General features: G+C 32.7%; 1 protein-coding gene across 1 annotated transcript; it reads right to left on the minus strand.

Moving 5' to 3' along the window:
- Window positions 1-4,869: 4,869 nt before the first annotated feature.
- On the minus strand, window positions 4,870-14,849 carry LOC112026184 (probable magnesium transporter NIPA6). Its single transcript, XM_024058868.2, has 9 exons — window positions 14,393-14,849; window positions 14,229-14,285; window positions 9,787-9,877; window positions 9,509-9,669; window positions 9,266-9,393; window positions 8,572-8,709; window positions 7,111-7,203; window positions 6,890-7,007; window positions 4,870-5,546 (listed from the first exon to the last, which is right to left on the minus strand). Exons 1-9 carry the CDS (start codon window positions 14,511-14,513, stop codon window positions 5,416-5,418), a joined length of 1,038 nt encoding a protein of 345 aa, XP_023914636.2. The 5' UTR covers window positions 14,514-14,849; the 3' UTR covers window positions 4,870-5,415.
- Between the last annotated feature and the right edge of the window lie 12,357 nt (window positions 14,850-27,206).

Below are 27,206 nucleotides of genomic sequence, written 5' to 3' on the forward strand. Positions count from 1 at the left end.
TTAACATATTATTGTAGACCATGAAATAAAGGAAGGAGCATATTATATATGGTGTAGAAGATTGAAATTAAAGACGGTTTTTGTCGTATTGGCTAGCTTGACTCATTTAAACACTAAACTAAAGGGACAAGTGTAAGTAAGAAAGAGACACCAATATCTCGTGAGTTCATATTTGGAGTTGAATCCCAACTCATATGCAAAGAACTGAATATTCTCACTTTCGAATCCTTCAACTATTCACGGTGGACACAACGTGTAGGCCATGACTTGCATTTACTTTATTTCCTTTTTTCTAATAAATATAAAGTATACTCGCATTCAATTTTTCTCCTTAGATTCTTTCCAAGGTTTTCTTAATTAAATGATCAAGTTGTTTGGAATGATATGAATTTTGCAGAAAAGTTACAAATTAGTCATCACATCTTTCATGATTATTGTTACAATAAAGGTGGAATCAATAGATCCATACATTAATACTTGGCATTATCAAGTATTATCACATCAATTTGTTGCATCCATTAACACATTTAGCAAGGGTCTTGTTAAAAGATGCTCTTAAAGTCATTGTTAATAAATTATAATAGAAAAGTTATGACACTACTTTTATAGAAGATATAAAAATGTGAACAATATTCATTATTTTATTATTCTTTTAATAAAATGTTTTTAAAAATAGTTCTTATGCCAATGTCCTAAAGGCATTGATTAACATTTCCATATATATATATATATATATCTCATGTGCCCAGTTATAGATATTCATTTGTCACATGGGGTCAATGCATTACTTTAAAGCAATTTTAATAAATTATAATAAAAAAGTTATGACACTACTTTTATGAAAGATATAAAAAGACGTGAACAATATTTATTATTTTATTATTCTTCTAATAAAATGCTTTTAAAAATAGTTCTTATGCCAATTTCTAAAGGCATTGATTAACATTTTCCTATATATATATATATTCATGTGCTCAGTTATAGATATTCATTGTACATGGGGTCAATGCATTACTTTAAACTTTAAAGCATAATAAATTAATACACTATAATAATAAAAATTATGACATTATTTTAGGAAATATAAAAAGATGTCAACAATATTCATTATTTTATCATTCTTCTAATAAAATGTTTTTAAAAATAGTTCTTATGCCAATGTCCTAAAGGCATTGATTAACATTTCCACATATATATATATATCTCATGTGCTCAGTTATAGATATTCATCTGTCACGTGGGGTCAATGCATTACTTTAAACTTTAAAGCATGTTTTGGCAGTTCTAGAAAATTTGTTTTATACAGGTCATATCATATAAAATATCATAGCACAATTTAGCAAAAAAATATATATCATTAGTACAAATTAACCAATAACTTTTTTGTGATATAAAAAATAATATTGGTCATTCACAAACCATGACCTTTATCTCTTTCCACATGTATATATATAAAATGTAAAATATAGAAAAGAATCACTTTTGTAATTTTATTTATTTCTTATTTAATGAAATAAATTAATTGACATTTTCTTTGATGGAGGTTCTAAGCGTCCATAAGGGTGTGTGCATTCAACCTAATAACCTGATAGATATGATCCAATCCAACCAATCCATTGTTTAAAGCTAGTTTTCATGAATGATAGGTTAATTGTAATTTTAAATAATTTTTTATTTACTATTTTAAATTTCAATTAAGTTTTGCATTGATAAAATTTTCAATCCAAGTAACATGACCTAACATTCCTAACATATGTTATTAATAGTTTAAACATGTAGGACACGAAAAGATCCAGACCAAGAATGACCCAGACTATAGCTCAATAAGCTCACTATAATATACTTGTTAGAGAATGAGTAAGATATTGATCGCTTAACAAGTTAACGTTAATCACAATGAGAAAAGACGCCAATGAGATGACTTAGACCACAAATGATGAAGACAAAAGGATCCTAGATCAGGCCTGAGGAATGTCTTTTTATATATATATATATATATAGTTCTTTCGTCTTTGAACAAATATTAGTTTTTCTTACAAAGCTCTTTTTTCTCATCCTTCTCTCTTTTTCTCAGATCCCTTTTATAAGAATCTTCATTTTTCTTTTATATTTACACATAGATTATCTTATTCCTACACTTGGAGGGTAAGATCGCATTCCAGGACTTCTTCTCATTTAGAACGTATTAGTAAGCTTTTACATTGCAAACTGAGCTTGCCCCATTGTTCATGGTCATTTTCTTATTAATGTGGCCAGAAAAATAATTGCTTGCATTTAATGCAGAGGGATAGTTTCTACACCCTTCTCTTTTCATCCCCCTCGTAACCCGTGCCGAGTCTACTTTCTTCCCTTTATGATATTTTAACTTCAAGCGCTTCTCATGATTACTCTCATCCTTAAGGTCAGCTGGTGCTCGTCTGTGGTTAACCAATGCTCATCCCTAAGATCGGAGATGCATCCTCAGTAATAACCTTGGCGTCCATTTAAATGGTATTAAGGCACACAAAACATATACGTATTTTAAATTTATTAGTTTGCTTTATTTTTGAATTTGACAATTTGTTTAAATTTTTTTAGTTTGATTTATCATGGTATTTTGAGACTTAGCTTTGAAGAAATAGCCAAAACTAAGATTGGCAAAAGCTAAAGTTGTATTATGGGCATTAAGATTGGCCAGAGAGATTGGAATTTGAACCTATATGTGTTGAGAGCGACTTTAAAGTTTTTATTGATGCTCTTGTATCCCTTGTCAAGATATCCCCTGGAGAATAAAGTGCATCTATTATGATATATCACTTTGCGATCACAATTCCTAAAATGTTCTGATTCTTGGGTTCTTAAAGAACAATGTATATGACTCTTTTGATTTGACATGTGATGTGACCCCTCCTTTTTGTATCTATGTCAAGGAGGATATATCGGCCCTCTTTGTAATTTTTTATTTCGTTAATAAAATCTTTCCATTCCATAAAAAATATAAGCATTTAAATGGGAAACCTCAAAAGGTTGTCTTTCAAGCTTCTATTAAGGGAATTAACTAAACCCCTTTTTATTACTAAATATCATAAAATGCCAATTAAGCTCTTGGCTTACTAGAAGCAATTTGGAGTATATTATCTTTGTATTTTTTTCCCTCTACATCATTAATGTGACCGGGACCAAAGACCCTTATAGCTGCCACTAAGAGCACTTATTGGTGAGAATCCTTTGGGCTTGTCGGCTTGACCTCCCACATGTGTCTCACGCTGTTTCCGCAAAAAGAGAAGGATTGGTTAGTTTTTATATTCATTAACACATGCAACTAAGATAAGTTTTTCTCCTCATTTATTAGTTATTACTAAATGTCTTTACTAAATAGCTTTATATGATATTGCTAAATACATTTATTTGGCTTGGATTTTTGCTAAATTGATATTTACTTGGGCGTTGATGAATGTAATCATTTAATGTCAATAAATATATTTGCTTGGCCCAAAGATTTCTTTACCTCTATTTATTACTCTCTCCGTCCTTTTTTTTTTTTTTTGGTCCTGTTTTAAGGGAATATCATTTATTGTCTTATCTATCTTTTAAAAATGTATAAGTTTCCAAAACTATCCTTAAAAAAATTTATCAAAAAATTGAATTAGTAAATTAATAGGGGTATAATAGGAACATTAATAAATTAATGACTTTTATTTTTAGAAACAGGACAATATTTTGAGACATCTTAAAATGGAATAGATGACAAAAAAATAAGACGGAGGTAGTATTATTATTTTCTTCTTAAAAAAAAGCCTAATTATTTTCATCAAAGAATACCTATTTTTCTCATTATTTTGCAATTTCACTTACTCATTACATTATTTTATTATCTAAGAGAAAATACGACAGTAGAGGCCAACAAATGAACCAGCAGCATGAGTTGCAAACTCGACTACCCTAAAGATTTTGGTTCTAACTGTTAGCTTATCAAATTGCAACACGTGTCATGGGAAAAAACGACCCCAACATGATGTCATTACAAAAGTAAGTAACTAAGGCAGTTTTGTTGCCTTAAGAATTCGATTAAAGAAAACTCTAGAGACAACTATTTCCCACTCAAATCACAACATGCTTAGTGTTAACTTGTTATTGGTTCACCCAAATCTATTTTTTCACAAATACCAAAGGTGGTCCCACATGCAAGTGATGATATTCAACCATAAGTTGACATCTAAGTATGTTGCTAATTTGAGTGTGAAAATAGTCATATTTGTAGACAATAATAACATCTTTAAAATATCATTTATATTTAAATATTCCTATGGAACTCACCACTCTGATACAATTTTGAAAGAGATGGTAAGGAGTGGATCGATGTTGCTGAAACCTTTGAGTTTTGATCTTGAACTTGTGCAGCGTGCATCAATCAATTAAATGGTATTTCTCGGATCATCGCGTCAAGTTATCCATATATAATCTGTGCTTTGTTTGTTCCAGTGCTGGCTACAAAATGAATATTTGACCCTCATGTATGAACTTAACATGAGCTTTTCATTCTTGTTATAATCACTTTCATGTTTATTTCCTCACTCTCATGGTTGAGCATTCGCATAACAGTGGAGTGGTTAGAGCAATCCATGGATTTCTATCCTCTCTCTCTCTCTCTCTCTCTCTCTCTCTCTCTCAATATGTGTGTGTGAGAGAGAGAGAGTACCTGGCTGAATATAGGAAGGGTGAATTTTGACTCAATAAAAATAATAATAAATAACTAAAAAGTTGCTAATCAAAAGCACTAAACTGAGTTTGGCTCAACAAAAACCATGCTCAATAAAGCACTAATCAACATTTTAGAATTCTATATTAACCTACAATTCTACAGCAATCATCAATGAGCAAATCTTCATGGAAAAATAAAAAATGTAATAATTTTGAAATAAATTAAATATTATTTTTTTAAATGCAATTAAACAATTATAATTTACAAGGACCATAATACAAGGGTTAGCTCATGCCAATAGCCTGCATACCAAGGACCGGACTTTGTTGTACAAAGAAATGGTGTAGCTAAGCACTAGGGGAAGAGAAAGTTGAGAGTGAGACAGGTAAAGGAGAAGAAATCACTTTCTAGGAAGCTATTGTTACAGGAATTTCACAAGATGGTGCTCCAAAGACTGGATTTTGACATGCCGAAAAGGTGATGAAAAGGGTAAACTAACTCTGCCAAAAATGACTGCATCTCTTAACTTTTGGCCTGCACAAGCATATATATGGAATCTCAAGCAAAATGGCGGAGATGTGTCGCCCAGATTCAAAATTTATGTCCAAAGAATACTCTGTTACTTGAAAAAATCTTGCTTGAGAATTGGTATGAAACACAGGGATGATCCTTCATACCGAACCAAAGAGATGAGATGTGACGATAGAAAGTGCTAGTATTGCATGCATATTTTGTTACTTGAAATAATCTTGCCGCAAAATTGTGATGAAACTGGGGGGTGATCCATCTTCTTCCTTCTGCTTCCAGGGTTCTCCATTGCCTTGGATGAACCACGAAACTTTAGGAGATATTGGTGCATACAAATCTGCATGTTTAAAACTATCAGACAAAGACAGATCTTGGGGAAAATTTTCTTAAAAAGAATTTTCACAAAATTTTCATGAAGGAATGACGTGGAGATTTCTTATTAAGATGTGTTGCATATGATCCCAACCCAATATATTTGGTGTATGAAACATGCTGCCACGTTAGTCTGTAAGATGTTTTATTTGTTTGGTTCTGCTCTTTTGGAAAGACACATACAAGTGCACAGAAATTGAAGTATGATGATATTAAATAAAGGAAAATTCTTAAGTACGCCCAGAGGATAGTAAAATTGTAATCCCTTCTCTCATATACATATATGGTGGACCCCACCATAAATGTAAGAAGAGCGAATACCATTCTCCATGTTCCAAGAGTACCTAAGAATTACTCTTAAATAAAAAAAATTGAGACATAAATAAAGTTTCTTTTGATCTTAATATAAAAATATAGTTAAAATAAGCCTGTAATCTTGTGACTTATTCCTTTATGACACTGGGAAAACCACATCCTTTACATGGTAAAAGGTGCTGCAAAGCATTCCCTCTTTCAATGGCCCCTAGATTTCTTTCCACTGAGAAATATATTTGTTACATGATAGTCCTTAGCCAAAATCCTAATAATACCTAATTAATCAAATTTGCTAAATAGAGTTGTCACAATATTTCTTACCAAAATAGAAAATAGTTGTCACAGGATTTTTTTTAGTTTTGGCTCTCCTTAGTATACTCCTTGTGTACTAGGGTTCACCCCTTTAAAGTGTTTTTCTTTTTCTTTTTTTGAATTTTGAATTTTGAATTTTATTACTTAAGAAAATATAAAACAATTATGGGCAGAAAATAATAGATGGAAGTGAATGCAACCAGCATGGTTCTCTCTTGAGAGAGAGAGAGAGAGAGAGAGAGAGAGAGAGAATCTTTCTCAAAGTAGACAGTCTTTATGAAACGAAGGAAGAAAGTGATTTATCAACCAACATCCAAATCCCTAATCACGTGTTCAAATCTTTTCCTTGTGCCTATGACACTTTAAGGGCTTGTTTAAAGGTACAACCTTTGCAACTTCACGGTATAAACACAGATTGTCAAATTCCTAAGAGGTGGTAACTTCTTAACTCCAAGAGTCTCTAGTCAGCCTAATATTTAAACACACAAGTTATTACAGGGTCCAGAGGCTTCAAATCTCATATATCTATTGTTGATTTGTTTCCAAAACTCCTTCAGAATTTTTACCCTCTCACAATCATCTAATTACTATTGTTCTTAGATAATAACCAAATACCTTTTAGACAAGTGAAACTTCTAAACATCATACAAGGTTTACTAACTGAAATGCATATACACATACCTGAAGCGGTAGGGGGATCTGGCTCTCTTGTACTATGCAATACAGCTGTCCCCGATAACACAGTTATGAACCCACAAAGCTCTGATGCTATGCTGCTTACACTTTGACCAGAATAGTCCTATAAATATACAAAAAATATATTGAATTTTAAATTTTAGAAAATTGTAGATATATTGTATTCTGTGTGGGTGTGTGTGTGTGTGAAAATCTGCATGAGATACCTTAAACATTATTGCACTGGCAAGTATTGTAAAAGATGTAAACATGGCGTAATAAATAGGAGAAACAACTGTAGTGTTGAAAGTATCCAATGCCTGCAACAAAACTAAAAAATAAGTAACCAGATAAAAAACAACATGACTTTAAATCAAATAGGCAAATTGATTGCAGAGTCTCAACACACACAGATACAAAAACACATAAAAAATGAAAAATCAAAAGAAGAACAAACTGAAAAAAAATACCAGAAATTTAACTAATCTTCACAGGCATGTCTGCACTCTAATTCTGGCAATGGAATCTAAACCAGCAATTTCCTCTGCATATTAATATAACCATCCTTGTAGCTAGGTTTTATCCTTGCAGTTCTCTATTATAATATAGTGAAATGAACTCCTACCAAAGCCTTTAACCAGCAAAGTCAACAGATATCTTCTCAACAGTGTTTCACTACGTATGTAAGAATTGATAACTTTGTCTAATGAAAACCAATTACAGGTGTAAATGAGTCCTCTTTTGCATAAAACAACATGAACTATTATAATGAGAAAATGAATAAATTACATGGTAGAACTAAAATTTGATTTGCTAGGACCAGGGGTAATGACCTCTTTCTAATTATTATTATTATTATTATTTTTAATTTTATATATAACTTTGCATTTTTGGACACCTAGGTTTGTGTTAGACTGCCTACACCAATCTCTTAGTTTATTCTAGATTTACTTCAATTGGAAAGGCAAACTCTATTTGAGGAGAGGGGGGAGAAGAAAGGAAGTGGGCAGAGCAAAAGAAAAAATAAAAAGAATGATAAGAAGTAAAGAACATAAAAATAAAGCTGAAAAGAATTGATTCCAGAAAGCTGAAGAAGAAAAGGGTAGAAACAAAGGGACCTAAGTAGCCATCTGCTAAGGAGCTAAGAACCCAACACCCCGAAAAAAGCCAAGAAAAAAATTTCCCCACATTAAAGCAACCCTTGTTAGCTAAAGGTTCATACTGCCAGCTCAGCCGAAACCACCAGGCAAGATTCTAACTTTATGGTCTAAGATCTCTAATATATATCTCCAAGGCCCCCTAGTGCACGCACTAATGAAAAAAGAAATCCAATGTTCAAATCTCCTATCAAGTTGGTATAAACTTAGAGATACCCTCTTCAAGGCCATATCAAGAGGCTCAACATGGGAAGTTCTACCAATTATTAATTTATTGTTGGCTGCTCTTGTTAAACAAAACGTTGCACTTACGATCTTTTAAAAAATGGACCTGAACCATATCTGACTGGAGTTACTGGAGTTATCTAGCATATTCAATGTTCAATATAATATAAGACACAAGAAATTAAGCAACAAAAACAAAGATACAAATTGTTTAAGTACATTGGTCATAACAATGTTGCATTGTGATGTATAATTATGCAGAAATCATTTCTACATTTTAAGATTAGCATATGATAAACTACTGACCATGTTTAGATAATTTAATTGAGTAATGATACAGGTGATTGCAACCGTTCCAAAAATCCATGTCTGAAGATATTTGAGCTGGTTTGTGCCCTCTAACGTGAGTTTAATTGCAATGCCAATGGCTTTTACACTCATGACCTGCAAAATGCAAAAACTCAGTAACATATAGGAAATCATGAATGTCACTTAAGGTATGGAATGTCATAACTGATAGAGCATGTAGCACGAACATAAAACAATAACAGTAATATGTTACAGTCCATTTGGAAGGAGGGAAAAGAATTGAAATGAACGGAATAAAGAGAATCCTAAGAGATCTTCCATCTATTCCCTTGTTTGTGTTGTTTAGTAAGAAAGAATAGAATGGCTAAGAGAGAATGCCCATTTCATTCCATTCTCGCCTAAGCATACCTCCCAAAAATAGGAGTAGCACTTATTCCTTTAAAGAAATGGGAGTAAAATACAAAGTTTATCCCTATGTTTAAAAAGACAAATAAAAAGTGAAAGGCACGCTTCCACCCCCCCCACAATTCCATTCTTTCTTTTATAAAGTCCCAAACACACTTGAAAAAATACACCACATTTCATTCTATTTCATTCCAATCCCATAAATCTACCCATTCCATTCCATTCTTTAATTATCTCCCAAACATAGTGTTACTGAGCAGTAAGCTATAGGGCCAGAATAACTCACAGTCAACGATCCGATTATGGAGCATATTCCTATATAAACCATTATGTTGGTTTGGCCACAGCGGGGGGAAAAATATAAGATCAGTACCAATGCTACAGCTACGGCGGAGGCTGTATACAAAAGAAATGCTGGACACAAGAAGACATCAAACCAATCAGGAGATAAGCTAGACATGGGACATTAGCACTCAATTTCAGCAAAATATGAGATAGGCATTCAGTAATTAACAACCTAGCACCATACCTGGTTGGGTTGCTAATTCCCAGATTTCTTCTACAGAGGTAAGAGATTGCTCTTCAGGTGCATGGAGTACAATCACTGTGGATCCTACTATACATAGAAGACACCCCAAGATCCCCATTTTCTGCAGTTTCTCCTTCAACAAGAAATGCGCTAAAACAGCACTACTCCAATTCCATACATACACAGTTCAACTTCATTACAAACATAAAACATCTATAATAGATTAAAGATCCCAAAAAATTGGTAAACAAAAACACATCACTAGAAATCAAATTTACCTAACAATAATACTCAGTGCACCAAGTGGCGTCACCAGCACAGCAGGAGCATATATGTACGCTACAAAATTTGCTATCTCCCCAACAATCACTGTCAATTTTACAAAAAATCTGGTATCAACAATCTGGCCGTGGAGACCAACAGACTAAATAGAAAATCAAAAGTTGAACCAATTATGAGAAAACAAAGGGCCCAAAAAGACAAAAGCCACAAATGGTTCATTTAGAAGGAAGTATTTGAAGAGGACTTGGATTTTAGTTTTTAGCTAGTGACTTTTTTTTTTTTAGAAAGTTTTAGCTAGTGACTTGAATATAGTATAAAGGGAAATTTTTTTCTATTAATGAAATTTATGGATGAATTTAATTTTTTTATTAACATGTAGATTTGAATAATTATGTGTAAGATGTAATTTGAAATCCACAACATCACAAGTGTATTTGTTCGAGCAAGAAAGCTCAAATCAATCATGTGCTGTTAAATTCATATCAAACTGTTAATATTAACAGTTTCCCTTCAAATCCCTTAATTTTAAACCCTTGAATCCAAATGCAATCTTATTTAGTGTTTAGATACAGGGATTTGTGGGCGATAGGATTTGTATATGGGCTTTCAAGTTTCAAATCCAAATCTCTCGCTTGGCCCAAAAATAAAAAATGGATTTGGATTTAGGGCAAATCCAGCCTTGATTTAGAACCTCCAAATCCTCTTATTTCAAATAACAAAAACTTGGAATTTTAAATCAGATAAGTGAGGATTTGATGACATTCACAACCTCTCTTTGCCTTTGATGATGCCTAGCCATCTCTTCACCTTGACACTTCTTAAAGGTTCACTCCCCCCCCCCCCCATCCTCATATTTCAGTTTGGGAATGTGGTTTTGGATCTCAAATCAAAAAGATTTGAAATTCACTGATTTGAAACCATGGATTTAAAATCCCTAGCTGGGATGATTTATATAGTCACAGCAACGACAATCAAGACTTAGTCACAAAATTTGGGTCTGCTAAAACGAAAGGGGTTTTAGAATACCACATTCACTATTCTGTTTTCCTTCTCTCTCTACTATCCTTTGGACACGTGACCTTGAAGGCAGCAACACATCACACTAAGCCGCCAACCATTATGCTACATGGAAGGCTTATTTATGTGGTCACAAGTATTTGGAATTTATAATTTTAGATTCTTTGTTTGGATGCTTCAAAGGCTAGTAAATGTGAATTTAAAATTCTCTTAAAAAAAAAAAAAAAGTCCACAGGGAAAAAACAGATTAAAGGAAACAACTTGTCTATGTAACAATGAAAAAAAGAGCAACTATATTTCTGTACTTAAGGATGAACTTATTGCCTACACAAATTTTGGATTGAAAAATATTTATAATATCTCAATGCCTTTCTAACATTTTAAACTTTAGTTATGAATATATAAATGTAAATTTCCTACAATAGGATGAAAAATTATCAAGCACAAAAGATTTTTACAGAGAACCAAACATAGATGCAGTCACTGGGACACCTAATTCAGAAAATAATCTGTTACTTGACAAACAAGAAGTATACAATTTATACACATGCACAAACTATCTTTCAAGAAAAATCTCAATCGATTCCAAAAACTTCATTTCAAAAGGAAAAGATTATCTGGTAATGATAGCGAATAGACCAAAACATATCTCATTTCACAATTCCTACAAACTTAGCATCTTCTAAAAAAGCTATGGTGTGTGTGTGTGAGAGAGTTAGAAGATAAAGTTTTCTCTAGTGGAAGAGTTAGAGACTAAGTTTTGTCTAGTGTGTTAGTGTGAGAGCGCCTTTACATGTATTGGGGCTTTGAGTTAGTTTATGTTTGTAAAGCTTGTGATAGTTTGAGTGTGATTGTAATCTTTTGCATTGATAGTGAATCTTTTAGGGACCAAAATCGAATAGATCCCATATTTGAGGGACTAAAATGCAAATCATTTTTCTAATTTATTTGGATTATCATTCTTATTTTCTATTATAGAAGACTTATATCATCTATGTTGATCATTCTCAAACACATATCATAATTATCGGTGAATTGTTACTTTTTTATTTTATGAAAAATGAAAATTTTCAATTTTGTTTCTGATCCAAAAGGCCTCCGATTGATCTCTGTAAGATCTTGATTTTAACAACCTCGTTAGGGTTTTAGGCCAGGGAGGGAGAGAGAGGGGAGAGAGNTTAGAGCTTTATTGATATGCAGATTTGATATGATTAGGTGTAATATGTCATTTCAAATCCAGAACATTAATTATCACAGGTGTTGTTTAATTGAGCAAAACCTCTGGAGCTCGAATTATCAGGTGGTGTTAAATTTTATATCAAGAAATTGCTTTTCAAATCCCCTGATTTTAAATCCTCATATTTCAGTTTGGGAATGTGGTTTTGGATCTCAAATCAAAAAGATTTGAAATTCACTGATTTGAAACCCATGGATTTAAAATCCCTAGCTGGGATGATTTATATAGTCACAGCAACGACAATCAAGACTTAGTCACAAAATTTTGGGTCTGCTAAAACGAAAGGGGTTTTAGAATACCACATTCACTATTCTGTTTTCCTTCTCTCTCTACTATCCTTTGGACACGTGACCTTGAAGGCAGCAACACATCACACTAAGCCGCCAACCATTATGCTACATGGAAGGCTTATTTATGTGGTCACAAGTATTTGGAATTTATAATTTTAGATTCTTTGTTTGGATGCTTTAAAGGCTAGTAAATGTGAATTTAAAATTCTCTTAAAAAAAAAAAAAAGTCCACAGGGAAAAAACAGATTAAAGGAAACAACTTGTCTATGTAACAATGAAAAAAAGAGCAACTATATTTCTGTACTTAAGGATGAACTTATTGCCTACACAAATTTTGGATTGAAAAATATTTATAATATCTCAATGCCTTTCTAACATTTTAAACTTTAGTTATGAATATATAATGTAATTTCCTACAATAGGATGAAAAATTATCAAGCACAAAAGATTTTTACAGAGAACCAAACATAGATGCAGTCACTGGGACACCTAATTCAGAAAATAATCTGTTACTTGACAAACAAGAAGTATACAATTTATACACATGCACAAACTATCTTTCAAGAAAAATCTCAATCATTCCAAAAACTTCATTTCAAAAGGAAAAGATTATCTGGTAATGATAGCGGAATAGACCAAAACATATCTCATTTCACAATTTGACGTAGGACAACCAGAACAAAAACTAAACAATAGAAAAATAAAGGGATATGACCTAGGAGTCAGCACCTAGGCCTTGCTTGGAGTCAGCACCAAGCGGGGAAACCACTAGGAGTCAGCACCTAGGGTAGACCTAGGAGTCAGCACCAGACCAAAGAAAGACCAAACGGCCATTGTTTTCATTCATAAAAAATATAGCTATCTCCTCAAGGAGTACAATAGGTTGTTTATATAGGATTGCTAAACCTAGTTCTAATTGCTAGGAAACCTAATTGCCTTATTACAAAAAAATACTTGCTAATTGGCTAGGAAACCCTAATTGCCTTATTACAAAAATAACCTTACTTTTAAATTAAAATACTAAAAGCCCAATAAACTAATAGACCTAAAACATAAAAATACAATGGGCTTGCAAACATAAATAATACTAAATAATAATCTTCTTGTGTCTCCGCATCATTCTCCTCTGGTGGAGAAAACTCGACCTCGAGTTCTAAAGTGTTGAAGAATTAGGATGCTGACAAGTAACAGTGCTTCAAATCTAGAATCACCTTAGGAGCATAGGGAAAAGAAAACCGTGAACTCCACCACATCAAACTCATTTGGAATAACAAAATCGATGTTGGAATTTGTATAATCTCGTCTTGAACCTTATGAACCATAGGAAGCACTGTAGTTTTAACCTCTTCGACTTCACCAAGATGTAGATCTTCAAGACTGTGGAGGGTTGATTAGAAGCACATTCAACAACTTCAACTTTCACATCATGTGCACCCCTAACATAATACTCTCTTTAGGCACCATCTCTTCACCTTGCTGCTCTTCAATAGATTCATTTCCTTGCACGCATGTTAAAGCAACACTTGTCGAGACATGTACGTCTGTGTCAACATTAGGCTTTGGTGTTGCTGGAGGATTCTTCAAATCTGCATATCAATAAAGCTCTAATCAACATAAAAATTTAAAATTTAAAACAAAAAAAAAAAAAAAAAAATCCATATTCCATGCAATTGCAAGTCATTTAAACTAAAAATTGAAATTCGTGTCATTCTCTTTAAATACCTCTTTCCGAAAACGAAATAATTATATTCCAAAGTCCTCAATTCTCTACTATGAGCAAAAAAAAAAATGGCCTAATTGAGCAAACCCAAAAAATAAAAACCAAATTGAGCTAAATTCAATTACTGGGTAGTAGGAACTACAATGCAGAAGCAGAAACAAAAGAGTAGCTTACTTGTAATCATTCCTACCCACCATAGAGGCTCTAACAGATACCCATATCCTCCAACACCTAATCAAACATAGACAAATTAAAAAATTAGATTGCATGTATATTATACATATATAAAAATAAAATACATAAATAAATAAAAAAAGATAGTGATGATTGAAACTGACTAGCACGAGGGCCATTGGCACTGGCTCGACGAAGACCCTTTTTCTTGATGATGAAGCTGGATCCAATAAAGGCGCTTGACACCATAGCCAGAATGAACCCTGTCAAATTGCTGGAGTACATCTATATCTATCTATATATGTATATGCAATATTTTGTCTAGAATTATATGTTCGGACACAAGAACAAGCGATGGGTGTCAATTTTGCAGGAGATTGTTAGGTGAAGTGAGCATCAGGAAACAGGGGCAACCCTAATGAAAGAGAGAGTAGATGTGGAGTAATAGAAAAAAAAAAGCCAAGTTGTAATATTTTTCAATTGGGTTGACAGTGGCCTCTCTGTTTTCCCTCTGTTTTGTTTTGGAATGCTATTTTGCTGTCTTGATGGGTTGGGTTCTTTCGGGATTGGGTTTTCTCTGTTTTTTTTGTCTCTCTAAATTTTTGTATACATGGTAATTAAAGTGAATGTAGAAAAGGTCGTTTTTGGAAGGTGGGGGAACCCTAAATTTTTTGCCACCTGCCAGTCCTCTGTCTGTGTTGTCACTCGGGACTAACAGACACCACGTTTGTCATAACCTTTGTTTCTTTTACCCCAAGACACGGCTGGTTCTCAATTTTATAGGGAGATGATCCCATTGTCTCTATAATATTCCAATGGATCAATGTAATTATTTTTAGTCACATCAATTTTTTTAACTATTAAAATTATTCAAAATAACCTAGTTTAGTCTCATGTTATTTTTAGTTCATAGAACATTAGCATTAGGCTGCGTTTGAATCGGGTGAAAAGCATTTCCGGAAATGCTTTTCACCATTTCCGGATGTTTGGTTGCGCACGGAAAATGCATTTTCCGGAAATTAATTTCCGTTGACCAGTGGTCAAGGCTGAAAATGATTTCACCTTTCATTTTCACTTCAAATCTAATTTTCCGGAAAAGAGAAACAGAGCACGAAGAGAGAGAGAGAAAGAGGAAGGAAGAAACGGTGAGCCCAGGCGCACTCCACCTGAAGCACGTCCTCGCCGGTCAGATCGCCATCCTCGTCGCCGTCGCCTCCTTCGTCCTTGATCTCGTCGCCTACTTCGTCTCCGATCTCGTCGCCTCCTTCGTCACCGATCGCGCAGCCCTCTCAATCGCGCCAAGATCGCGATCACGGCACCAAGTTCGTGCCTGCGAGATCGCGCCGAGATCACGCCGTCCTCCTCTGGGTCAGATCATCATCTCCGATCTCGTCGTCATCTCGATCGCGCCGCCCTCTCAATCTCGTCGTCCTCCTCTGATTTTTTTTTTTTTTTCCGTTGCGGTGGTGTGTATGGTGGATTGTCCGTGGGTTTTGTGTTGTTTTGTGTGTTTTTTTTTTGATGAACTGATTGTCTGTTGTTGTTGTTGTTGTTGTGGTTGTTGTGTTGTTGTTCTGGAATTTGCTGCTGCTGCTGTTGTTGTTGTTGCCGGAATTTGTTGCCGAAATTGTGAAAAAATGGTAGGAAAATAGCATTTTCCTAATAGAACCAAATACATAAAAATATTTTCCACAATAATTTTCTAATACAACCAAACACTCTAAAAATATTTTCTTTTCTGGAAAATAGCATTTCCGGAAAATAAGTATTTTCCGGAAAATATTTTACGGCAACCAAACGGACCCTAATGTTTCTAGAAAAAAAAAACTACTAGAAAAACTTAATTTTACGCGTCTAAAAAGTGTTCTATCTATTTTAACATATCATTTAACAATACATATTATATCACATTTCCTATTTTAACATATAACCTAATCAAATAATATAAACAACCCACCTCTCTCTCTCTCTCTCTATCTCTCTCTCTCGCAAACCCACCACCACCAGAAACCACCTGCCACCGAAACTCACCATCACCACTAACCACTGCCGCACTAAAACATAAAAACTAATCACACAAAAACAAAACAAAAAACCCGAAACTCAACCACTACCACTAAAACCTAAATCAACCCATATTGCAACCCACCAACCCAAAATCGCAATTCACAGAACAACTATTGATCCACTGCCACCCAAAATCGAGAGAGAGAGAGAGAGAGAAGAGGGAAGCAGAAAAGAGAAAAAGGTAAATAAAATAAGGGCTTTTAAGTTTAAGAACTAGCTACTACTTAGGCTACGTTTGGTTGGAATGAAAATAAAGAGAGATTTTGGATGGAAGGGGTGTTGGTTAAAGTGATTTTGGAGGAGAAAAAATTGTGTGGCCCAGCTTTTTTTCTCCCCGAGCTCACCATTTTTCAACCCGCCCCCCCCCCCCCCCCCAAAATGGAGAGAAAATGGGAAGGAGAAGGGGTTTGATGGAAATTACCCATCTACCCATGAAATTAACTAGATCCAAACAATCAAATTATCCATGGGTGTTTCTAGTGTGGATCATTCTTAGTGTAGGGCTTAGGCCCTAAGCCAAAATGTTGAATAGTAGGAGATGGTTATAATATCTCTTATTCTCACAAGTACAAGTAGGAAATAAGTAAAAAATGACTTGAAGAGTTCTCCACCTTCTCTAAAGTTTGGTTTTATATATAAAAGGTTTGAATCAAGAAAAACATTGAAGAAATTATATGAAGATGGCAATGCTTTTTCGCCTAATAAAGGAAAATGTATTACTACTGAGTTACAATGCTCTTGACAAATGTAATATGATAATATCTATATTCAAAATGCATTTGAAAAAATATTCATCAAATCTATGCATTTTTTTTCTTCTAAACTCTATGATATTATGATGATGATAAGACCAATGCAAGATATATTACACACACCAAGTTTAGACATGGATAATGTAAACAAAATTTGTGAAAGAAGAATCGGATGCATGATGCCAACAAAGGGTGTGGTGGGTGAGGCGACAAAGGGATGAGGTGCAAGGTTAGTGAGGGGAGAGAAGGGAAAAGTCTGGTGAGGGGCAACAAGGGATAAGGCAAGCACATGGTAGTGAAGAAAAAGGGTTTTGATAGGTCGGTTTCACAGGTTCTTCTTGTGCAAAACTGAAGTATGACAAAAAAATGTTAGGTTTTAGGCTGCAAAACCCTATTATGATAAAATGTCTTAGAAAAACTATCCATAATGGATTAGTTAGGCCCAAACTAGACAAGTTGGGTTGGGTTATTAGTTTTCTACTCACCCCTTAATATAACTTAATGGTCATAAGACTTGTTTAGATTACTCGTGACTTAAGTTTGAAAGAGATTTCTCCAGTTTATGAAGCATAGATTTGTGGAGGGTTGTACCACATTGTGTCTTGTGGTGTGTTTGGTAAGAACAGAACTCCAGTTTTTTTGAGGGAAAGGAACAATCTATTCCAAAAATTAAATCTTTCTTTCTTCACACCTTGCTAGATTGGAGATCAATTTTTAATCTTTTTCCTTATTCTAATTTGTTAGATATGCTTGGTCTTTGTAATTTCAAAGTTTGATCTTTATACTACTACCCATTTACACCCCCAGTGTACCTGGAATTTTGATTAATACAATTTCGTTATTTATCAAAAAAATTAAAGAAAGAGATTTCTCCAGTTTGAAGGAGATTCTTCCTTAATAAATCATAAAGAAAGCTCATCCTTTAATTAATTATGTTAGAACTCTCAAGTCTTGCTCGTATTATAAAAATGAAAAAAATAAAATAAAATAACAACAATTACACGACAATTACAAACTAACCTATATCCTAACAGTGCATAATTGATTTCCAAATTAGAAGAAAACCCTCGCTTTTTTGGTGTTATTTTTCCTTATAAAGTTTATTTGGAAACTTGAAGTATGTACACTGTAATAGGAATAAGCATTACTAGTAAAACAAGAAGTTGGAATGACATAACCATTCCTATTCATTTGTTTGGTGATAACAATGTAATAGAAGACTGAATCTATGTTAAGATAGTGAAATGTCATTATATTTTTGTCAAACTTCCTAAAATACCATTTTTAAAAAGATATATTTTTTACAATATGGCTTAATATCTATCCTATATAAATTGAAAAAATATATGATTAATTGATTAGTATTATTTTATAAATTAATCTTAATAAATATAAAAAATTGATAACATCATCTCACAATAATATAGTTATTTTTATCGCAACATATAGATACCAATATATAAATACATACATTATAAAAACCAAATACAATTTATCATTTTCAAAATTTTAATACCATCTCCTCAAAAAATATTTTACAAAATCGTAACAAATAACATGCTAGCATAGTGGGTTCTTTTGACTCTTTTCACATCATTGAGCTTTGAATGTAGAAAAAAAAATTGTGAATTGATTCATGAGAGAGAGAGAGAGAGAGAGAGAGAGGGGCAGGTTGGAGATCTTTTAGGAATTTTTACTTTTGTATTTATTATGTAGGTTAAGGAATAGTTATTACAACCATTTTGACAAGGAATAATTATTCTTTATTTTAAAATAGCTATTCCTAAGTGTAAACACCTTTGTACCCCATTAATAAATTTTGGTCCCCAGCTGCAATGATGTGCTTAATATACGTCAACTAAGGGTAATTAAAGAGTTCACAATAATTTGAAAGTAATTACAACTTAAAAGTGCTTAAATCGCTTTAAAATCGATATTGAAAAATGACTTTTTCTCACTGTTTTGACCATAAGTTTTGATCCACAAATAATGGAAAGTAAACATCCTAGGCTTCAATTTGAATACAAATTTTTACTACTTTTGATTCATATTGAGTGAGTTATGGCCGTTTGAATTTGGGCCATCAAAGCTATCAAATTAGGGTTTTTAAGGGAACATGCGTACACATGAATCATTCATGCTTACGAATGCCCTAACCATGCGTACATAGGCCAATTTTCTGGGTTTTAAAAAGGGGTCCAAAATATCATTCTTTGATGTGGGCCAGCCCTAGACCCTTGGGAATGACCAAAGACCATTACAAAGCTCCGAAAACCTTAATTTTAACTTATAAATACTCATCTTATATCTCCAATCAAAACCCCAGCTAGAGAGAGTTATTTTTTGGCCTTCATCTTCTCTAAAACACTATTTTCTCTTTTCAAAACCCTAGGGCAGCAGCTAGCACAATTTTTTTACAAAGATTCAAAACCTTTTTCTAGCACAAAACAAAGGCAAAAACTTTTTCTTAATTGGATTTCTTAAAACCTTTTCAAAACCTTTTGTTCTTGAGTTGTGATTACTAGCTATTGTTGTGTTCTTTAATTATTTGTGTCCTCTCAATCTAATCTTTGTGTTGTAGGCGCCAAGGAGTCGGTTAAAAAATCTCTAAACGCATAATCCTAAGCAACGTGAGTATTCTTTCCAAGAATTCCTCCTTTGTTTAATAGGATTCACATAAGTTTCTTAATAGAGTTCTTATATTTGTTATATTTGATTTGTTTGTTGATTTTAATTCTTTTTCTTTTAATATGTGTTAATATGATTTTAGGTTGTTTATAATCTGTTTTGGTTGTTCTTGTTTTATTATTTTATTTTTATGTAAAGTTTAACATGATCATTTATTTAACATAGTTTACTATACATATTGAATTGTTTCTTGATTATTTGTTTATATTGCTTTGTTTTGTTTTCTTTATGTTAGTTTAGTGTCTAGGATTCTAACATGTTTGGTTGATATCTATTTTAATATCTTTGTTTGATTAAATCTATAAAAATATGTGTCAGGGGCGGTTTTTGCGCATAGCCACATGTCTTCCGTTGGAGGTGTAACTCTGCTAAACCCGGATTTGTTTTGGGGAGTTCAATCCAGAACTTGACATTGGGCCGCATAGACCAATGGCTTCTGGTGCATTTTCAAGCCTACAAAATAGATAAAACCCAAAGTCTTAGAATTATGATAATGGTTGAAATAAATAAATAATATGTTTAGCATAATAGTTTTGCTTAAATGGTGAGTTGAACGTTATTATTATGTGGGTTAAGTGATGCCCATTAGAATGATTAATTAATTGTCATATGTCCAATAATGGGATGAGTCTAATAGTCCATATCCAACTATGGTATAGTTCATGTTCAATATGATAAGGTATGTCCAACAATGGTTTATATCCAAATAATATATGTCCAACAATGGTTTATGTCCAAATAATACATATCTAGCTGTGGTTTATGTCCAAATATTACACATCCAGCAGTGGTTCATGTCCAAGTAATATATGTCCATCGGTGGTATATGTCCAAATAATATATGTACATCAAGGGTTTATGTCTGAATAATATGTCCAGTGATGATAGATCAATTTATTAATATATGTATTAATGAAGTATTAGTGAGATCATGTTTTATTAAATAGTGAGATGATATTAAAGTAACTTGCAAAGATGATGAAAACATTGACTTATCTTTTATGTTTATGACTCTAGCCGTATAGCATCACTTTATTCTTTATATGATTTGTGGCTCCAGCCGTATAGCATTAGTGAGCTGATACCATTCCAGCGGCATAATAACATAAGTCCAGTGGTACAATGATAATGAAGTAATATATATTCAATAATGTAAATTTAGAAATAAAAACATAACGACTTATCTTTATGTGGTTTGTGGCTCCAGCTGTATGACATTAATGGACTTATAACATTTCAGCGACATAGTAAAATGAGTCTAGTGGTACAATATGATATTATGAGTCATTTCATGATGACTTCATAATTGAAGGGAAAAAATGGGTGTAACTGGAGGGAGAGAGAATATGTCTAGCCGTGTGCATAGGTTGGTTAAGTTTATCCATTTTATCATGCATTTAAATAATTTTTCCTATGTAATGCTCTTTTAATTTTCATTCAAATACGAGTAATATTGTCTTCCATGAGAAGGGCTTTTAATATTATAAGTTTGTGCCTCTCATAAGGACTTTTTAGCATTATAATTATATGTCTTCCATGAGAAGAGCTTTGTAACATGTTCTTGGAAGAGTATTTGATATATTTTAAGGTGTATGAAGATGATGAGAAATATTTATGTTTTGTAAGATAAGGTATTTGTAAGATGTATTAGGAATATATGTAGATACTTTGTTGAATATGGATCTTGTATATAATTACTTTGTGAAACATAGAGTTTAAAGATATATGAGAAGTATGCATGGATATTTTGTGAGGAATGTATTTGTAAAATATAGGAAAGTATGAGAGATATCGAGGTTAGATATAGTAAATACATGGGATTATAGTTGCTACTAGAATTACTTTTGTGTTATGATAATGAGTTATGTTTCTTTCTAAGAGAAGAGATTTTGTAAGAGAAATGGAGAAAGAGATGGAGATGTGTTTATGGGTAGAAAAATATAGGCATTTTCTGAATATGGAGGGAAAGAGAGAGTAAGTATATGATGGGGTAATGGTGTGGTGTAATAGGTGTGTTGTAATAGTGTTATCTAAGAAGAGAGATTTTGTAAGAGAAATGGAGAAAAATATGGAGATGTGTTTATGGGTAGCAAAATGATGAAATTTTAGAACAAGAGAGTGAGAGAGAGAGATGGATAGTGGGTGTGTTAGTGTGTGGCTTGGTCCTCTTTGTATAGAGCCAAGTATGTAATTAGGTTAGAATTAGTTTAAGGGAAATTTAGCAAATAAGGAAATGTCTTTGACAAAGTAAGTGATTTCATTAGTGGGTTTTTGGTTTTTAGCCAAAAGAAGAAAATTTGAAACTTTAAGGCTACTGCTGCAGCTGACACAGCAGTACAACAGTAGCTGTTGCAGCTTGCAGTTCTATAGCAGTAGTTGTCTTAACACAGTTGGATGATGTTAACTATGTGAGGTCTTTTACTGGAGAAAACATTTTGCATTAAATTCATGGGTTTGGCTAAAAATGGTAAGATTACATTTATGAGATCTTCCTATTTTTGGTACTGCAGTTGGAGGCTAAGGATCTTAGCTTAAAATGGTAGGACTTCTTTTATAAGATATTTGCTTCTTTAGGTATGGCAGCAAGTTGTTGGGAATGGGCATTAAAGGGTTGATGATGTCACTTTGGAAATACGTCAATTGCCTAAGCTGCTATTGGAGCTACTGCAGCTGCTGCTAGAGCTACTGCAGCTTCTGCTGGAGCTACTGTAGCCGTTGCTATTTTTGTTGGAGCTGTTGCAGTTTTTGCTGGAGTTAGGGCAGTTTCTGTTGGAACTATTGTAGAATTTTTTCGCTAAGTTGCCTCTTTTGGAAAATTATATGTTTAGTCCATGGTTTTATTACAATATAATTTTGGTAAGTAATAGATTAGTTGGTTGATATTTGATGAAGTTTTAGAGATGTAATTATGGTCTCTTTGTGTTTTGATCAAATCTTGGAGAGTAAGGAGAGCATTTAATGCTAGATATGAGATATTAATATAGATTTAGCCATGTGCTTGGGATTGATTAGAATTTTTGGCTAAGTTGCCTCTTTTGAAAAATTATATGTTTAGTCCATAGTTTTATTACAATATAATTTTGATAAGTAATAGATTAGTTGGTTCATATTTGATGAAGTTTTAGAAATGTGATTCTGGTCTCTTTGTGTTTTGACCAAATCTTGAAAAGTAAGGAGAGCATTTAATGCTAGATATGAGATATTAATATAGATTTAGCCATGTGCTTGGGATTGATTTAAATAATAATATAATTTATATGAAATAATATAATTACATTCTTAAGTTTATATTATATGATAAACATTAATTTTTATGTAAAGAGCATGGGGAGTTTTATCATTTTAAGTGTTATGTGACATGAGAGGCTTACAGATGCTATCTATTGCACACTGACCCATCAGAGTTCAGGGAATTAGGGAAGACATGCCAAGCAACATGTTTTCCTTTATCAACTTTGAACTGTTGTGGTTTTACTAAACATACTTCTTGGCCCTCCAAACCACAACTCCCAAAATTCCCAAAATGTGACTCATGAGATTGGTTTATGAGCTGAAAATAAAATGAAGTGTCATGAGCTTGAACCATGGGCTTTAATGAGATAATATCGCCATGAGTTTTGGACCGTGGGCTTTGGCATCATATTGTGTAAATATGGGCTCTTTTGGGCTTTAAAGTAGATTTTCCCAAAATCTATGATAATGTTGATATGGTGCGGGTTACCAACAAAATAAAACCATGTGGCATGAAAATTTTTGTCCATAGCAATATGATTTTTCAAATTTGTGCTAAATGATGCGTATGCATCATCGAGTATGCGTGTGCATGGTTCGACCATGCATACGCATAGTTAAGTATGCGTACACATCCTGAACCCAAATTATGGCAAAATTTTGTTTTTATTTATTTAATCATTTTTCACATGTTCATTGATTTTATTTGACTTTGTTTAGGTTAATTTAGTGTGTTTAATCATTTTCCATGTTTGTTTGAGTCTTTTTGCCATGTTTGGTTTATTTGATATTTTTTCGTTATGTGTTTTATTTAATTGTTATCTTTTCCTTTTTTAATATATTTGTTTGATTGTATTTTATTTGTTTCCTTTTATATCGTGACCTTTATCATGTTGTGTGTGTTATTTTATTTAAGTGCAAGATGTATGTTTAGGTTAAGGATTAAGGCTTTTTTAATAACTTTTTTATTTAAATATGACCTAGTAACACATAATTGAGGCCGGCCCACAAGTCGGCCGGTCTTAGATGCCTGACACCTTCTTAAGCCGTACCCAAGCTCTGAATCCATAATTCGGTATGTAGACCTATGTATATAAGTGAGTGGTCAAAAGGGCCTAATATGGTTCTTAGACCTAATCTAAGTGGTGACTCCATTTTTCACCCTCTGCCACGGTCTACTCCTAATGGCCTAGGCGTACTCCTTTGTGCCCACACTAAGGAATGACTATTACTTGTAAAAAAAAAAAAAAACATTGTCAAACAATCAAATGGTTTTTTCTAAGGAATAACTATTACATTACAAAATCTATTACAACGTACCAAACATATCTTTTATTAACTTATTTGGAACTCAGAAAACATTTTCCTTTTTTTTTTTTTTTTTGAGAAAGAAATTTTCCTTTATTTATGTTTTGGTAATTTGATACTTGGGTGCCAACGAATGAATTTTTGTTTTTTAAAAAATATCTTTAGTTAATAAAGATGTAATCATATATATTTATATATGAGTTGGGTTCAAGTTACACCTGGTGTAACTCTAAGCAATATTACACCACTCAATATTTTTTAATTGGATGCGAATATTGACAAATCCATTGTTAGATTACATTATCTTTATATATTCTTCATGCTTACAAAATTTTGAGGTGATCAAAGATTAATAGCCATGTCATCAATCAATTGTTAAAATTCAAATTTTTGTAGTTTAAAATAATACATAAAAGACGAGTTTATAGATTAAATGGTAAATAGCATCCGATTGATATGAAAATTGGCATGCATGTTAAGAACATATAGAACATATAATTCAATGGTTGGATTTTCAAAATATTAATTCAATAACAAGTTATTAGGTGGTGTAACATTACTTAGAGTTACACCAGGTGTTACTTGAACCCACCCCTTTAACCTGTACCTGGTGGAGAGTTTCTGGATCATCCTTTGGGCTTACAAACTTGAATACTGGATGGTCGTTAGTCTGTATCATAATACTCTGAAGGAGGACTATGATGATAATCATGTTCATGGAAAGTAGCGAACTGGTTACAGACACCACACCAATTCAGGGCTTCATATTCTGGTGCTTTAGCGATGAATCGTCTGGGATCATTATTGTAATTAATCCATTGGAGGTTCATGGCTGCTTCGGAATATGGCTTGGTGGTGAAGACAGAAATTCTTCCAGTGCTACCAACAAAATGATAATTTGCCCACAAATCTTGGGCAACAATGAGGATTTAATATATATATATATATATGAGCTAGGTTCAAGTTACACCTGGTGTAACTCTAAGCAATATTACACCAACCAATAGTTTTTAATTAGTTGCAAATTTTGGCAAATCCATCTTTAGATTACATTATCTTTCTATATTCTCCATGCTTGTAAAATTTCAAGGTGATCAAAAATCAATAGTCATGTCATTAATCAATTATTTAAATTCAAGTTTTTGTAGTTGAAATAATGCATAAAAGATTAGTTGGTGAATCAATGGTAAATTACATTTGATTGACATGAAATTTGGCATACATGTTAAGAACATATAAAACATGTAAGTCAACGGTTGGATTTCCAAAATATGAACTCAATAATAAGTTATTGAGTGGTGTAACATTACTTAGAGTTACACTAGATGTAACTTAAACCCAACCCTATATATATATATATATATATTTTTTTTTTGGAGAAGCAAGAGATGTAATCATATAAAGTACAAAAATGACACAATATTGATTTTTATAGATAATTCTAATTATTATTTAATATAAATAACTTTTATCAATTTTCTTTTACATTTAAAAAATAATAATGAAAAGTAGGATCTTATTATGCCCATCCATTATACAATATAATCCATAAAGTCATTTCACAAATCTTGCATAAGGTCTTGATTTTAACAAGCTTTCTTTTAATCATATATATGACCTTCTTTCGTGTGACTTGTTTAAAAAGTAACGAGATTAACATAGGTCTCTTGTTTAAAGAAAGAAATTCTTCTATTGTGGATGAGAGGAAAACTTTAGTTAAGCTAGGCACTGGGGCTCAAGGACAAGGTACGGGCTTGAGCTCAAAGAATTAAGCACAATATTCGAAGATTGTTATCCACATTAGAGCACCTCCAACGGTCAGTGCAAACCCAAAATCTTAGCTATAATAGAGAATGTAAGCCAAAAAACCAGCTTCGGATTATGCATACCCAATTTTTTTTTTGGCTTATGAACAGTAGCTCATCAAATCTGATGGGCTACTGTTCATTAGCTATTGAATTTGTTAGATTAAAATATTGCCAACAGTTCTATTATATTAATTCTTTCTCTCTCTTCTTCCGGATTTTTTTTTCTCTCCTTCTCTCCGTTGCTTCTTTTTTTTTTTTCTTTTTTTTTTTTTTTTCTCTCATTCTCTCATTCTCTCCATTGCCATTGCCGTTGCTTCTTCTTCTTCTTCTTTTTTTTTTTTTCTCACAAACCAAATGAAATCAGAAAAATAAAAGAAAAAAGAAAAAGAAAAAAGAAAATTGTTCATAAGCAAAAGAATTAATCCAAACACAAAACACAAAACAAAATCTAATTCTTAAAATAAAGTTGAATCAAAACAAGCAAATATGAAAAAAAATAAAGAAAAAAAGAAAGAACAAGCCGATCTGATGGGAGGACGACGAGCGGCGGTGGAGATGCTGGAGTGGCACTAGAGTAGCGGCTGGAGGACGACAAGCCTCTCTCTCTCTCTCTCTCTCTCTCTCTCTCTCTCTCTCTCTCTCATGTTAAGCAAAGTGATGCTGGAGTGTTCTTGATGAAAGGAGAAAAAGAAAATAAAAGAGGGGCCTGGACAGGTGTGTGGTGGATAAAAACAAGAAAAAGAAAAAGAAAATGAAACGTGGATGATGAAAATGAAAGGAAAGGTAGAAAAATAATATAAAAAAAAAAAATTCTAATTAAGAAATTCTACTACAATATTTTCACAGTAAATTTTAAGTAACAAATTGTTATTAGTTAATATTGGTGAGGAAAAAAAAAATTTCAGTGATGAGTTTAAATTAGAACTAATAACAAATTTTCACATAAATTTTGTTGTGAAAGTATTGCAAAAAATGTTGTAAATATAACATTTTTCATTAAAAAATATAATTGTTGGGAATAAATATAGGAAGAATAAATGATGATAAAGAATGAATGAAGAAATAATATTTAAATAAAATAGAGAATGGAATAGAGAATCTGTTGAAAGTGTATTTGAAAAAGT

The sequence above is a fragment of the Quercus suber genome, unplaced genomic scaffold (assembly GCF_002906115.3).
Source record: "Quercus suber isolate HL8 unplaced genomic scaffold, Cork oak 2.0 scaffold_329, whole genome shotgun sequence".
Lineage (NCBI taxonomy): Eukaryota > Viridiplantae > Streptophyta > Magnoliopsida > Fagales > Fagaceae > Quercus > Quercus suber.